The sequence below is a fragment of the Fukomys damarensis genome, unplaced genomic scaffold, assembly GCF_012274545.1.
Source record: "Fukomys damarensis isolate Sample0158 unplaced genomic scaffold, DMR_v1.0_HiC HiC_scaffold_4, whole genome shotgun sequence".
Taxonomy (NCBI): domain Eukaryota; kingdom Metazoa; phylum Chordata; class Mammalia; order Rodentia; family Bathyergidae; genus Fukomys; species Fukomys damarensis.
This window is the reverse complement of record NW_022900916.1, coordinates 12,124,301-12,138,203: the sequence shown is the minus strand read 5'-3', so window position 1 is coordinate 12,138,203 and position 13,903 is coordinate 12,124,301. Positions and strand designations below refer to the sequence as shown.

Genomic DNA, 13,903 nt, shown 5'->3' with positions numbered 1-13,903 from the left:
AAATTTCCATAGGCAAAGAAGAATGGAGAAAAGAAATTGTAAATGGTTCTCGGAGCTTCTTTGGGTTAAAGGGTTTAATGCCAGGAACAGCATACAAAGTTCAAGTTGGTGCAGAGGGGAACTCTGATTTTGTGAGTTCAGAGGCTGTGTTTGAGACAGGCCCAGGTGAGGCACACACCACTGCAGTCTGGCTGACACTCAGAGGTGGAAGCCCCCAGCCACTCCAGCTGGAGACAGGCTGGTGGGACTGTGTCATGGGTAGGGCCGTGAATGTCTCTCAGAGGGCCCTGTTGGGTTGGAAGTTTTGGCTTTTCATTGTCTTTGGCTCTTTATGTCAAATGAATTACAGAGTCAAGTGAATCATCTCCTAACCACATTATTGCCAAAACCTGCTAAGAATTACAGACTTAAAAATGAGTTTAACATTATTTAGGCAATTAAATTTTTATATAATTTACATATATAAAATTTTCCTCAGTGTTGAATGCTAAAATGTTTTAAATGCTTTCAAAGTTGAAATAATTATGTCAAAATGGACTGCAACCCAGCAGAACCCTGCAATTTGGTTAGATGATTGATATAATATTGTTAAGGTGCTAGGGAACAAGAAGTTATATAATTCAAGTGTTATATTTTTATCACAACAAATTTGACTGCCTGTATACATCATGTGAGCATGAACAAAAATAACACCGGTAAAAACTTAATTTCCAGAGCGAAGAGGAACGTTCATGACAAATGCAAGAATGTTCATATTTGCTCACAAGATGGCTGGCAGTCCCTGGTTGTTTACACAGGGGTTGTGTGGCACATGCTCATTTTACGGCTCATAGATTCATCCTGTGATCAGCTGCTTCATTCATATTGAGGAAATATTGCATATCCCATGGAAACAATAAGCAAAATAAATTTTTGTAGTGTCTTTTATTAACGAGGTATTTTAAGTCATTTCTTATCATTATAAAAATGTGCAACCATAAGTGGTTTAAAAGACTAAAACTGAAGGTGACATCCAATAACTTATCAAATGGCATATTTATCCATTTGCTAATATCATAGGAAAAAAAATTCCCCGTTTTTCTTTTCCTTGTTTTTTCATATCCATTTGTATACATAGTTCATCATTAGTTTTACAAGGTGATTTGATTTTGTTTTTTTTGTTTGGTTCCCCCCCGCCCCGGTACTTGGGATTTAATCCAGGGCCTTTGCACTGAGCTCTATCTCAAGCAACTTTATTTTTTATTTTGAGACAGTCTCACTAAGTTACTATGTTGCTCAGGCTGGGCTCAAACTTGCAATCCTCCTGCCTCACCCTTCCCAGAGTGCTGGAATTATGTAGTACACCACTCTACCTGGCTTTGTACAAGCTTTTCGTTATTGGTAGCTTATAATTTCAAGATAGTAAAAGCTCAAGTAGATATACAGCTAAATTAAGAGTAATAGTAGTACAGGGGTATGGGAAAGAAACAAGAACCAAGATATATCATGTAAAGGTACAAGATCTCGATAAATGTAACTATATTGTTTGCTTTAAATGTACCAATAAACAATGAAAACGTAATATTAGTAGTACTAACCTAGTCAGTGCTCCTCTACACTAGGTGAGGGGTTTTCTCCTTCAGTCCTTTCAATAATCGAAGAAGGTGACCCTGTTACTGCCCTTGGGGAAACACCTGCCCCAGCCACAGCTGGATTATGGTAGTGCAGGGCTCAGGAGCCTGGCTTTCCAACACCAGAAGAGAAGCCCCCACCATACAAAATCACAGGGACCACACCTCAAGGAGAACAGGCCATTCCAGAAGTCAGGCTCCATGTAATTCTGATGTGCACGTGGGATAGAATTACCATCAAACCCAATTTGTGTCATGGTTTGTCCTTTTTCAAGCCAAACAGAACCCCTTTAGAAAATTGCTTTTCCTTAGTAGTGTGACACCTCCCATTATAGCAGTGACTGCCAGGTGACCAGGAGTTGAGCTGTAGCAAGCCATTCTTGTTTGGCAATGATGGAGAGACAGGACAAGGCACAGCCAGTCACATTTTACATACGTATAGATGTAACTATCAAAACGAGCAAATGTCGGTTAAAGCATAGTGAGCTTCATTACATATTAGCCCAAGAGCAGATGCTGTCAGGATCCTAGAATGCCTCTCCTCCAAGTTCCTCCAACTCCCCTCTCTTCACGGTTTACAGTGCTCCACCCTTAGGCCTGCAGCTGTCTCCAGAGGGAAGGTACCTTCTGCTGCTCTTGCTCCTCCTTCCCCCATGCTGGGCATGGAGCTGAAAGAACGTCAGTACTTCATGTGAAAACATTCCACTTGGCTAAGTTTTAAGATTCTACATTCATGAGCTACTTCTCTCCCTGAGTCCTGATAATTTCAGGAACATGGACTTAATTTTTCTTCTACACTTGTTGCATGAATATTCTCAACATGACTCCATCTGGGCCATTTATAGTTGGGGTTGTTAAGGTGTGTTTCTTAATTTCCGCTGAAAAGCAAGAGGATAGGCGGTGTCTGACGCTTTGCTCTCCCCCACACTCCTGGCACCATTCTGGTGTGCCCTGTCATTCACACCACCCCTCTTCTCCTTCCTTTCTCACCTCTGTCCCTCAGATGTCGAGTCCCCTCTCACAAGCCACCAAGGATTTAAAGTAGATTCTTTGTTGTCAGATGCTGTGAAACTTTGGTCCAGGTCATTTTTTCTCTTTCTAAACATTTCTAAATACTTAAATGAAACAGGCCCTTAGCCATCTCTCTCACCCTGCCTCTTCCATGTCTATTCTGGGCTTCTGAGCTCTCAGGAGTGCTTTCCTCACAGGCAGCCCAGACTGAACACAGGCTCTCCATGGCACAGTGAGCACCGTGAGAGCAGAAGGCTGCTGTTAAGCTCTAGGCAGTGAGGCAAGCTTCAGTCTTCTCTCCTCTTTAACTTTGCTTATTATTTTGTATGTGTTTGAGTGGTTGTTTTATGGCTTATTCAAGTAATATGTATATATAACTATCGTAAAAAATTTCAGATAAGAGTCTCCAATGCATCCCTGTTAACAGCCACCTACTGAAGCTCAGCTTCTACAAGAAAAGGAACATAGCTTTCATCTGTCTGTCTTTATCTATGTGTGTATGCTCTGCACAGTCTTCATTGTGACTTTGGTTTGTGTTTGGCAGAGAGGATGATTTAGAGTGAGGCTTGAAGCCTCTTGTCCTTCTGGGCTTCAGGTTCCTTCTTTATAGATGGGAAGTCAGTACACCCTATTTCCACTTTCAGAATTTTTGTTTGATACCAGCATGTGGTTTGCTTGTGTGCATGTACTACACACACACACACACACGTACATACATGCACCTGTTAATTTATTGTGTCTGACTAACCTTAAATAATGGGGTAGGGAATACTTAATACCTTTTTTTCTTTGACAAAGAAGCAAAAATTCAAAGTGAATTTGAACGTTTATTCATCAGCTGTCAAGGAAACACATCCATTTTTTGCACAGTTGCATGGGCACAAGCTGCCAGCTGTCAGTTCCTTTTGGGAGTCACCATCTTTGTAAGACAGAGTGTGTTTTAATACTTGAGCATCTGATTGCATTTTTCCTTGATCAGTTGCGTTTAATTAGGTGAAAAATGTAAGTGCTGGTATTATTTATGACAAAGATGTGAATCATTAAGCATGGGGGAAATAAAGCCTTAACTTCAATCAAATGAGTCAAGAGATTTTGCCATTTCATTTTGGGTTTCATTTTGAAGAGAAAGCACACAAAGACTGTGTGTGAATTTTAGAAATATATTGCCACCAAAGAAAGCCAGAAAAGGGGCTAGGGATTTAGCTCAGTGTTACCATGCCTTCCTGGCAAGCACAAAGTCCTGAGTTCAATTCCTAGTTTTAAAAAATATATATATATACACACACAGATATATAATATAATATTATATTATATATCTGTGTGTGTGTATATATATATCTTCAAAGAGAAGCTAATAGACCTTGCAAATATTTTCACCTGTCTCAGTATAGAAAGTCCCTCTAGCATTTTATTCTGTGTTCAGAAGTTTGCAGATTTGGTGTCTGAGTCCCTCTAGCATTTTATTCTGTGTTCAGAAGTTTGCAGATTTGGTGTCTGGGTGTGTTTTCAGTAGTGTAATAGTCTCATGCTCAGTGAAGCCATCTCCACTCTTGGACAGGCTTTTTGCCCTCTCTGGTCATGTGTTTATTCCTAATGCCTACTTCAAAGGACTGTTGTAAGGATGAAATGAGGCTGTGCCTTCATCACAGTGCCTAGTGTGTAGTATGGGTCCCCAGATGTTAGTTGTCACTGTTGTTACCAGTATCTTCTTCATCGCTGTCATTGTCATCATGACCACCATGGTGTGCGTAGGGAAGGGGGAGCTGCCTGTACTCGTGCTCCAGTTGTGTCTGGTTATGATACAGCTCAAAACCCCTCTGCAGAGGCTGAAGGGGCTCTTGGGGGAAGGCTATTGGCCTTTGATTTGCACCCCAGTTAATATAGTGCCACTTCTCTTTTTATTTCTTAAACATTTTCCGACCTTTTTTACACTCCTTTTCACACTTGATTTTAACCATCTCACTTTTCTCCTTTGTGTGGAGAAAAGGAGATGATGGGATGTTGTTTTGCCACATATAGAAAGACTGGGATATGTGTAGACATGCTTATTTTTGCATCCAGGAGTCATACTACATCTACCTCAACCATGTGAAGTGTTTTCAGAAGAAATTCAGCCAGTTAATAACATAACATAGCCATGGTTATGAAGTCAAAAGAAGAAAACCTTTTGACTTGATTGTGGGAAAAAAACAAAAAGGAAGGCCTTTAATGAAAGCTTCATAAAATTTGTTTAAACAAATCTGCATGGGCATGTCTGAATGGCCATTGATGCTGCACTTTGTCCCATATGATTGATACTTTTGAATAATACCAGAAGTGCTGATTATTCTGTGGTTTTCTTGGGAGCTTTGCATACTATGACCGCTTGAGTAAGGGCTTCCCTTTCATTTGCTCAAACAGGAGAGATACAGGAATAAAAGCAATGTATACATGCAAATGAGTATTTTCTCTTCAAAGTGGTCATTTTTTCAAACAGTGATTCCACTGGTCTGAACATATTTTATAGTCGAGTAGATTCTAAGAAATAATGAACATTGATTCTTGGAGGATGAATTTGATGATTTAGGCACTTCTGCTCAGAACTGAGGTGTTATATAGAATAAGATGGCTAGTTTCCTCATGTGATCAGATTTCCTGTGTGGACCATTTTATTTTTGTAACACAAGATTTCCAAAACACTTTGAAAAATGGCATCTGTGGTGCAATTATATTTTAGCTTCCAAAAGTGGTTTCCTTTGAAGGAAAAATACTCCACTAGATGTATACATTCTGTTCTGTTTAAAATTTTGTTTTATGTTCTTATCATTATACTTAATATAGAATTTATCCTACAACAGATAGATTTTTAATTGGCTTGGAAATGTTTTCATTGCGAATATGTAGTGAAAATAGTTTTGAACACAATTTTTATAAGCGTTTATAGCAATTAATGTTATTAATATTTGGATTTCTTTATTTGAATGTTTTTAATGATGAAGATTTTGCAGAGCTTTTATGTGATTCGTTGATAACTGACAGATTCTAATTTGGTGTCACATATAAAATACATAAAAGCATATATATTATGGCAGTTTCTTACTACAAGAGACCAACCACAATTCTCATCATCTCTTAATGCATTCCCACCAACAACCTCGGTTTGTTTTCCAGCAATGGCAAGCCGGCAGGTGGACATTGCGACTCAAGGCTGGTTCATAGGTCTCATGTGTGCTGTCGCGCTCCTTATCTTAATCTTGCTGATCGTTTGCTTCATCAGAAGGAACAAGGGTGGCAAATATCCAGGTAAGAAAGATAAAAATCGCTGTGTAATGCTGCATGATTATCTATTAAACTGAAAAGAACCATGTGGATTGCAATCTTCTTAAAGCTATAGATTTTTCTATTCAAATGATTCTGGGGGGTAGGCATTGAACTCAGGACCTTGCACTTGCAAGGCAGGTGGCAGCACCACTGAGCTAAATCCCTGGCCCTCTATTCAAATGATTTTGATCCCTTTTCATAGAATGGCAACCTAAACATTGTTAAGCATCAGAGAGCATCTGCAGGAGCAAATCAGTTTGTTCTCTAAAGATATGAAAAGGTTTTCTTCCTTAGGCTTCACAGAAGTCATGAATACTGAAGTAGCACATAAAACCAGTGTAGGTGGGGTGTTAAACTCCCCACAATTATTGGATGATCCCAGTTTTGATATTATGTGTGACATTGCTTTTCCAGTCAGGTTGATGGTTTATTTCATTCCATGGGTCCAGTGAATATGTATTTGTTTACCTAACCATTTTTCCTTCAGTTATTAGAAGAACCCTGTAAGAATAGATTTACAAAAACAGTTTATTACTGTGAATATAACTAATAAATGGATTGGTAAAGTAGTGAAGAAATCTTGGAAATTTAAAAAAAATTTTATAAGATAAGAGACTAATGTCAACTTTGTGTGTCAGGTAGTGTTCATTCTGTTAGGTCTACTCAAAACAACTAGAATATCAGAACATATGTGTGACCACATGATACATATGGTAATTCAACATCTGCTGGTGTAGAGAATTACTTTCTACTGGGTTATAACTCAGAGTATGCTCTAACAAACTTTGAACCAGGAAGTACAAGACCAATACATAACAATATAATTTCAAAATTTTTTAAATAGTTAAAGAAAAGGAAGATGCTCATGCAGATCCTGAAATCCAGCCGATGAAGGAAGACGATGGAACTTTTGGAGAATACAGGTGAGCCTCTCCTCTTCCTCCACTCCTCATTTTCTCCGCCCCTCACATATGGTCCTCACACGTTCTCCAAGGCTAGGACTCAGCCAGTGCCTGTGTTCTTCAATTAGAAGTTTAGAAACACTTATGTGTTACACATCTCTCAATTAAAACTTTCTCGTTTTCATTAAAAATAAATTTCCAGGAGGGGAGGAGGGGGTGAAGGGAGGGCAGGGACAAGGGGAAAAAATGAGAACCAAGACTTGTCATGTAGAGGTACAGGATCCCAACAATGAATGTAACTGTACTGTATCCCTAAAATGTACCAATAAACTCAAAGCTAAAAAAAAAAAATTTCCATTTTAGTCGTAGGTTTGGAGGCAGAATATCTTTCATTCTGTCATATTTTCCAGAAGCCCATGCTGTGTTGATCAATCTAGCAAAGCCAGAGTGTTAGAGTGAGAATTAAAACTGGATTCTACACAGCCTGAATTGTAAAAGGAACATGCTTTATAAGACCAGTAATCCCCAGACTTAATTTTGGATTTGTAGCTAGTGTTTCTTAAGCAATACCTGCACCCCTACTGTTAGTCATGAAATGATAGCAAAGATTGTTTAGAACCTATTATTAGGAAATATCCATCAGCCCATTTAGGCACTGTGTTAACCTACAGAACTTTGTTAAACCATTTTTTGCTTGACTTCATCAAGAAAAGCTTCTAACATAACCTAGATGATGTTTTTAAAATCTATTTCAACAAAAATAATCTTGCCTAGATGTTATAGGTCTTTAGAAAGAGAGAAATGGTTGTCTTAGAGATGTTTAAAAATGGAAACAGAAACAAAATATGTTTACAAGATTTATATTCTGATATTCCAAGTGAATATTCTTCTTTATGAGATGCCTTTACACCTTCACTTTTTATAAGCTTGTTGATTACATTAGCTATAATTTTTTAAATATTCATTGACCCCCATACTGAGAGATTTTTGCCAGAAGAAAAGACATTTAGGTAAAATAACGTATTTTGCTATTGTGATTTCCAGGGGACATTTGTAGGTAAAGATTCTTGCATTAAGTGTTTCTGTCTCTGGAGCTGAGTTTTTGTTATTTCTGTGTCAATAGATGAGAATAAAATAATGCCATGGGTGAGAAATGTACAGTTGACTGAGAAAGATCATACATTTTCAACAAAGTAGGCTTTATGCCAGTTTCAATGCAGACATGAGTGTTTTGCTTACATTGTCTTAATACCTGAGCTTTCATATTCTGATCTTCCCGTCAACTGATATAACTATGGTTTCTGAAAGTTCTCAGAATTTCTGTATCTCAGGATACAGGAAAAATGTCTAGTGAGGGTTGTCTTGATGCTATGAGTGGGTTTAGAGGCTGAAAGTGCTAGAAACCCTCAAGCAGCACCCGCCCAACTGTACCCAAAAAGTTTTCCTAGTGCCTCAGCGACAGAAGCCCCCAGCCTAGGGCAGCTTGTTTGACACTAAGAAGTAGAAATCTTCGCTAGTTTAACTCCCTATTCTTCGCATTTCTTCTGTGAGCAGGTGAACTGTGAAATGCTAAACAACTTGATTTTAGAGTTCTTATGGTTATAATTCTATGTAGAATATGCACACCGCTCCCTCATTTGTCATTATGAGGTGATATCTTTATTATAGCCTGGGAATTGCATGAATTGAAAATAACACATTGCACTTCATGCATCCCTACATGCCGATGGACTCCTGTTCTGCATCGTCATGCTTAAATGAATATGCAATGTACTGCTCCCTTGTGGGCCTCAAATAGCGCTTTACTGTTACAGTGATGTGACCTGAAAGAATCTGACTTTCTCTGGGGAACTATGCTACCTACACCTTTAAAACTTGATTAAAATGGAGGTTGAGTTTTACAAACTAGTTTCAAATTAAGAGACTGCTAATTTTACTTTCCACTCAGCCATTACCTGAGATCCCTTTATATACTCAGTTTGTCTAAATCTCAGTTTTTAAATCTATAAAATCAGACAGTTGTTCAAGTGGTAAATGATCTTTGAAGGCTTATTTTCTAGTTCTATGATTTCTGTGCTCTCTGAGTTCTCTACTAACAATTTTTAATAGGATTTTCCAGAGCAGTACATAGCAAGTATTTAGTTCCTGGCCTCATAATCACTATTTGATTTACATCCACTTGATCATCTTTCTTTGTCTCAGTGTTAATTCATGCGTGCTGTGTTTGTGGTGCATTTTCAAAATGGCTGTCTTTAGCTTTTTCTTTGAATTTTCAAGATGGACAGATTTTTAATTTGGGTCTGTTGAACCTAAACCCAATTGGAGTGGAGACAGAAGTAACTGTCACATGTGTAATGACATTGATCTTAAGGGGGCCAAAAGAAGCAAGGTTCTGATGGTGTTTTCGCCACTGTCATAAGGACAATCCCACGTATGAAATCGCTGCCCTAAATTCCAAGACACCCTTTGCTACAGATGTAGTTTTGTCCTATAATTTTCAGACACTACCTCACTTCCCCTTTGGTATCATTTTTATTTAAAGAACCCAGAAGAACCTTATTGTCTTAAATGTCATAATTTATGAAAACAGTTCCAACTGTTTATTACAGAATCATTTTTAAAAATAACACATGTAAATGTAATTCTCTTCCCTAAACCATTGGGTCCTCTCTCTGCTTTGTACCTTTTGGAAGTTCTGAACTCTCTCTTACTTATTGATTCTGAATCTCCTTCCTACTGAAAATAAATCACAGTGCTCAGTACACACCAACACCCACAAAATTAGAACTATCGCCTAAATGTAAAGACATGCCATTTATGATTTGCTCCTTCTCCAGCCTGAGGATGAAGCCATTTCTATATGGTTGGCTTTGAGCCAGGGGACATTGTATAGCTCAGAGAGGGATGGAACTTCAGTGGTGGCCAAATTTGATTTTCTTTTTCATACGCTATAACTCTGTGCCCTTACTCCAACACCCACCCCTAAGCAGTGATCCTCTCATGGAAGCCTGCAGCTTTCTTTGTTTCTTTAATTATACAGACAGTAGGATCTGCACCCTTACTAGCATATAGAAAAATCAGAGAAACAGTGTAACCAACTGTGTAAGTACTTTCTTATTCTTTAGTTGCATTCTTTTTAAAACCAGAGTGAACCTAGGTCATAAATCATATGCCTATGGTACTTGATCTCACAGTTTATTGTAGAATTGGAGGCTCTTGCTTTGGGAATCTTCTCATTCATGTGCACATGGCCCTGCTGCAAGTTTGCCAACCCACGTACCTAAAGCGTGCTTGATGCGAAGCTGTGTCACATTTGTTACCTACTTGATATTTATTCTGCTCACCAACATGACCTAATAAACATCTAGAGAGTGCATCGGGAAGTTTGGGGGTCATGAATGTCTGTAAACTGTCATGGTTTGACCATGGTAAGGTACTGACTATAGGAAAGTCACATTATCACAGAATTACTTTGTGTTACTGAATTTTACTCAGTGGGCATTTAATGGTTGTGTACAACCCTGAACCAAGCACTGTTAAAAAAGAATTGAAGGGGCTGGGGATTTGGCTCAGAGGTTCTGCCACCTGCCTTGCAAGCTCAAGGGCCCAAATTCAATCCGTGGTACCAAAAAAAAAAAAAAAAAAGTTGAAGTCCTTAATATTTATTCATAGTGTAAAGGAAAAAATGCATTTCTTTTCTGTGCTTTATCTGCCATCATATAATTAAGGAATAAAATATTTTAATGTGAGTCACAAAGAATTTCTGAAGTGCTTGTCCCCTCTGTTGTTCCTGTGCCATGGATTCACCCAAGTGAAGTTTACTGAGTGCCTGCTGTATGCCAGGCCTTGCTTGTATTAGAGACGGTAGACTTCCATGGCACATTCAGAGTTTATTATCTAGTGAAGGGTGCAGGGAAGTAAAAGGGTGGTTTGACCAAAATGTGAAAAGGACACCACGGAAGTGCCAAGAAAGCAGGGTCAGGAAGTTGAAGCCAAGCACCCTGTGTACGAGGAGAGCGGTGCAGGAAGTCTTTCTGGAGGAAGTGACACGGGAACCGAGCTCTGATACTGGCATGTGGATGTGTGTTTCCACTGCACTCAATTTTAATTTATTAATGAATGTATTTGTATCCGTATAAACTACATGATTACATTTTGAAATTCATTTAAATTCATTTTACCTTCTGGCATAACAGTTCATGTCTGACACCTCCTGTCATTGATTTTATTGTTCTCCTGCAAACATGATAAATGATTTTTTAAAGCATTGAAAACTGCAAAGACAAGTATGCAGATAACCTTTTATCCTCCATATAGGGAAATTATACATAGACTCTGTGTGTATTAATTTTATAGAGTATTGGGTTTGATTGTGAGCTTTTCATACATGCATGTAACAAATCATCTTCAATAACTTAATTCCTGTCATTTAGAAAACTACTTTTCTGCACTTAATCTGGACAAGTCAACTTTCCTTGGCACAATGTCAAAAACCTTTTATTACCATTTCATTATAAAATTGTCTCTGAATTCATATACTGCTTCACAGACTTGAAATCGCTCGTCGCATCTGAGGAGCTCTGTCTGTGGGGAAAGAAGACAGGGGATGGGCACGGACACATGTTGGTTGGACACCAGCCATGTGCCCAGCCCTGTGCTTGTGCCTTATATAATATTTTCTCTTTTGACTACATTCTGATTACTGAGGCATAGCATTACATCATACCACTTTTTTAAAAACTAGGCTTACAAAGACCTTGCTGTCTTCGCTTTGAACAGCTGTTCTTGGAATGACTCTGGATAGAGGACCTCACAGCTTCCCTTTTCTTCTCCCCACAAAGTGTGTTGCTGTGGTCTCGTCCACTGCAGCCATGACGCTGGGCTGAACAGATGCCCAGGGAGCCCCTCTTGGCTGGTCATTATTCATAACGGATATAATTGCTCATGTAAGAAATCCAAATGGGACACCCATTAAAATTATCAGGGTTTACTACTGTTGTTTGACACAAAATTAGCATAAAAGTTAATATTTGTATGTACCAGCAAACAATTGGGAAATGAGATTTTTTAAAAAACTGCTTTAGTTGGGAAAATATAAGAATAAGATGTAGATTAAGCCAACAAAAGATTTTTCACTGGTCTCAGAGCTTTATATTCTGTTTCACTTGTCAGTTTGTCCAACTCTGCACCAAAATTGTATTGTCTTAAGAGCATTAATAAGTCTTGACATCTTCTAGGTCAAGTTCTCTAACATTGTTTTTCTTCAAGAATTTTTAGGATATTATTTGCCCTTTTCATTTGCACGTGCAATCTCAGGATCATCTTGAAGACTTACATAAAAGCCTACTAGGTACAAATAAATTGACTAAAGAGCTGTAAGGGGGAAATTAACATATTGTCAGTATTTGAGTTTTCTATCCATAAGTATAAGTTCCTCTATTTATATCTTCTTTAATAAGTCTGAATAAAATTTTTATTTCCTTCGCAAAGGTCTTTCACATATTTTAATTTTTTTACATATTTCATATTTGATGGTACCTTAAATGGAATAACTTTTAAATTATTTACTTTCCAGTTGTTTGAAATGACATAAATAAAATTTAATTTTATGCTAAGCTCTTCTTTTTCTAATATTCACCTGTAGATTCTTCCAGAGAGTTCACATTTATATATAATGACACCTACCTCTCATTTCTTTCTTTTTCTCATCACATTGCTTAGTACTTCAGCGAAATTTCGATTAGAAATAGTGACAGTAGCTATCCCGACCATTGTTTCTGATGTCAAACAGAAAGCTTTTAAGGGGTGAAGGGAGGGTAGGGGGGTGGGGAAAAAATAAGAACCAAGATACATCATATAAAGGTACAAGATCCCAATCATGAATGTAACTCTATTGTATACCTAAAATGTACTGATAAACTTAATGGGGGAAACAAAAACAGCTTTCCACACTTAACATGAAGGAGGTTTACCCTTGGTTTCTTATAGCTATTCTTAATCAGATTAGTGAAGGTACTTTTTATACTTAGTATATTAAAATTTTTGTTATGAAATGATGTTACACTTTGTTGTTTACCTTTTCCTAAATCTCCTGTGGTCACCATAAAATACTTCTGTTAAAATGGTAAATTTTATGAATTTTTGTTCAGTGCTAAAAAGATCTGTATTCCTGGAGTAAACGCAACGTGGATATAATACATTATCTTTTTAGTAGATTGCTAACTTCACATTGCTCATTTGTTTGAGGCTTTCTCATATATGTTCATGCATGGCATTAGCCTCCATTTCGACTTTCTCTAAGTGTTGCTGTTGATTTTATATATCTGTGCTGCACTAACCTCATAAAATGACCAAAGGAGTGGCTACTGTGACATGTGCAGAACTGAACCCCTGCTCTTGCCCCAGAGGTGCTGCGCTCCATTTGTTAGGGGAATTCCAAGCTTCCTGTTGCTAAAAGCAAAAGTCTTGATGTCATTCTTTTCCTCCATTATGCCGTATCTAATCAATCAGAAAATCCCATTGGCTTTGCCTGCAGCCTATGTTCACAATGTGAGCATTTCGTACCACTGTTCTCCACTGGTCCACGTCACAGTCATCTCACTCCTAGATTACCACATTAGGCTCCACTGACTTCCTGGAGCAGGGCTAGCACCCTTGTCTATAAAGGACCCAGTGATACATATTTTATATTTTGCAGGCCATGTGGTCTCTGCTGCAACTCTACAGTTCTGCGGGTGCCACACAAAAGCAGCCCATAGTGATGTGTAGTAAATGTACACAGCCCAAGTTTGCTGTAGCTGACCAACTCTGCCCCATAGAGTAGGCTCTTCCAGCACCGATAACAGAAAGCTTTGAAATGTGGGTCAGATCATGTCCCTCTTCTATTGAAAACCCTCCTGTGGCTTCTGTAGCCCTGCGCTTTCTTTTCCATCATTCTTTCTGTTCCAGCTCCACCAGGCACCTTACTGTTGTTACAACACACCAGCCTTGTCCCTACTTCAGGTGTTTACCCAGTTGCCTAACTTAGCTCTTTTAAATCTTTGATCAGATCCTTTTTTTTTTTTTTTTTTTTTTTTTTTT

The 13,903-nt window shown here is 38.2% G+C and overlaps 1 protein-coding gene across 43 annotated transcripts in view; it reads left to right on the top strand.

The window, feature by feature from the left end:
* Positions 1-13,903, top strand: part of Nrcam (neuronal cell adhesion molecule) — a 195,662-nt gene that overhangs the window by 176,790 nt on the left and 4,969 nt on the right. For 22 of the 43 annotated variants that reach the window (XM_010614001.3, XM_033756840.1, XM_033756828.1 and 19 more), the window contains 3 exons: positions 13-165; positions 5,772-5,903; positions 6,766-6,844. In XM_010614001.3, the coding sequence (XP_010612303.1) occupies positions 13-165; positions 5,772-5,903; positions 6,766-6,844 (364 nt within the window). The remainder of the gene's footprint in view (positions 1-12; positions 166-5,771; positions 5,904-6,765; positions 6,845-13,903) is intronic. The other 21 variants (XM_033756885.1, XM_010614022.3, XM_010614021.3 and 18 more) reach the window with 1 other exon arrangement.